General features: G+C 42.6%; 1 protein-coding gene across 1 annotated transcript in view; it reads left to right on the plus strand.

The window, feature by feature from the left end:
- Nucleotides 1-1,593: 1,593 nt before the first annotated feature.
- LOC104958863 (calcium-dependent secretion activator 2-like) overlaps nt 1,594-2,115 on the plus strand; it is a gene marked incomplete at its 5' end in the record, with an annotated part of 30,496 nt that continues 29,974 nt past the window's right edge. The window contains one exon of the mRNA XM_010786691.1: nt 1,594-1,694. Within this exon, the coding sequence (XP_010784993.1) occupies nt 1,594-1,694 (101 nt within the window). The remainder of the gene's footprint in view (nt 1,695-2,115) is intronic.

A 2,115-nucleotide genomic window follows, 5' to 3' on the forward strand; every position in this document is an offset into this window, starting at 1 on the left:
GGTGTGTCGGGGAACTCACGCAGCGTCAGAAAATAAAACCCTCTCTCTTTTCCTCCGTACCCAAATCACTAAAAACGGGGGAACAACGGAGCTGATCCAGATTTGCGTCCGATATGACGTAATATCTGAAATGTGGACCCACGGCCCTATCAGAAACGTTGCTATCAGAAACAATGCCCGACTGTTTGATCGTAATATGATCGGTGTTTACATTAGCATCGCTAACACTCAGAGCTAACCTGTACTGGAGAGCATGTGTGTGAAGAAGCAGGAAGTAAAAAGGAACTCACCTTGTGGTATAACCGGCAAGAGAGAAAGCCTTTGAGCTCCATACTGTTTCAGAGAGAATCCTTGATAATCCATGATATGGCGTTTCATCACGGCAGTATTTAGTTTAGACAGTAGCTGCCGGGTCCCGCATGAGCTCAGACCCCTCCTTTTTAAAGCTTTCTACCCAAATCAGCACTTTAGAAACAGGAAGTGAAATAGAGGGATATGAGGCATGGCTAGAATGAGTGATCTGTTTGGTATTTTGAGTAAAACACTTCATAGACATGTTTTTTATATATTTTTATTTTATATCTGAGACCTATGCTATTGCCTAAAAATAGCATGATAGGTGACCTTTAAGTTTATATATATGTAACCTTCACATGACTCCACATCACTCTGTGGTTCAGTAGCTACATACAAATCTATAATATCCCAGAAACCAACGTGATTTCAGGGCAAGCCCTTTTACGCCACTTTTAAGAGCACTTCCTGTTTGATGTCATGCATTTGAAGCTTCATGCGTGTCATTTAACGCCCTGTCTTTATTCCCAACTCGTCATTTACCGACACGGTTTTTAAACATGTGGTGAACTTTGTCTTAAACAAAACTACATGGTTACGAGGTTAGGAAAAGATCACAATTTGGTTTAAAACAAAGTATAGTCGTTACGTATTCAATGTAAATAGCAGTCAGCTGTTTGGATTCGGCAGTTAGAGTTGTCGTCACCTGACTTCCAAAAGTACTGAGAGTTATATCTCTGCATCTTAAAATGAAATGCATAAACAAATGTAAGGGATGACACGCCTAAAGCTCGCCGTGCTGTTCATGCACTTAACACCTCTTCATGTCGTGCTGTTAGTGATTCAAACCTGTCAGAGGTAGTCAATGGGATCTTTGAAATCTAAAGGGTTCATCCTCTGAGGAGCAGGATATCTCAAGCATTCAGCGGTTACAAAGGGGTTTAATGGGGCGGCGAGAGTTCAAGGTTCAAGGCTTTAGTTGTCATGTGTGCATAGCTACAGTGTAGATATGACACCTCTGAGGTGACAGGCTCCAACAACAGAGCAACACAGAATAGAATAGAAATAGTGCAGAAGAGACTATAGTGATTGGGATATTGATAAGTTGCAAACAGATGAATGTTATGGATGTTGTTTCAAAGGTCAGGTGTTTAACGGTCTGATGGCCTGTGGGATGACACTGTCCCTGAGTCTGGTGGTTTTAGGAAGCTGAGGATTATGGGAGTTGTAGTTGTGTATTAACTGAGTGTGTGTTCCTCTCCTACCCCTGGGGCTCCCCTCTGTGTGTGGGACCCTCAGTGGACCCTCAGGCCGCTCCGGAGAAGCGTCTGGAGGACATGCTGCGCCTCGGAGAGCTCTGTGTGGAGGTCCTGACGCAGAACGAGGAGCACCACGCAGAGGTACCACGCTGCTCTGTTCTGTGTTACAGAACCACTGAGGAACCATCGAACTGGGCCTGGAGGACAGCTGGAGTGTTTCATATCACACCCTGCACTAATAATCAAGTGTTTGGAGAAGTAATCAGATCCTTCACTTAAGTAAAAGTACTGTAAAAATACTCAGTTAAAAACCTAATCACGTGAATGTACTTAAAGTATTCAAAGCGATTGTACTATTTGCAGACGATCCCTCACTGTTGATGAGATGGAAAAACATTTTTAAAAGTTAAAGTAGTAGTTACTTTAAATAAAATATGCATAGTACTCAATAAAGAGGGGCAAACCTGAGTCTCCTGGATAAACCAAAGAACCGTCTCCAGCAGAATCATGAAAATGTACTAAAAGTATTCAAAGTGATAGCACTGTTTGCAGACGACCCCTC

The sequence above is a fragment of the Notothenia coriiceps genome, unplaced genomic scaffold (assembly GCF_000735185.1).
Source record: "Notothenia coriiceps isolate Sejong01 unplaced genomic scaffold, NC01 NC01_scaffold00029462, whole genome shotgun sequence".
NCBI classification, from domain to species: Eukaryota; Metazoa; Chordata; class Actinopteri; order Perciformes; family Nototheniidae; genus Notothenia; species Notothenia coriiceps.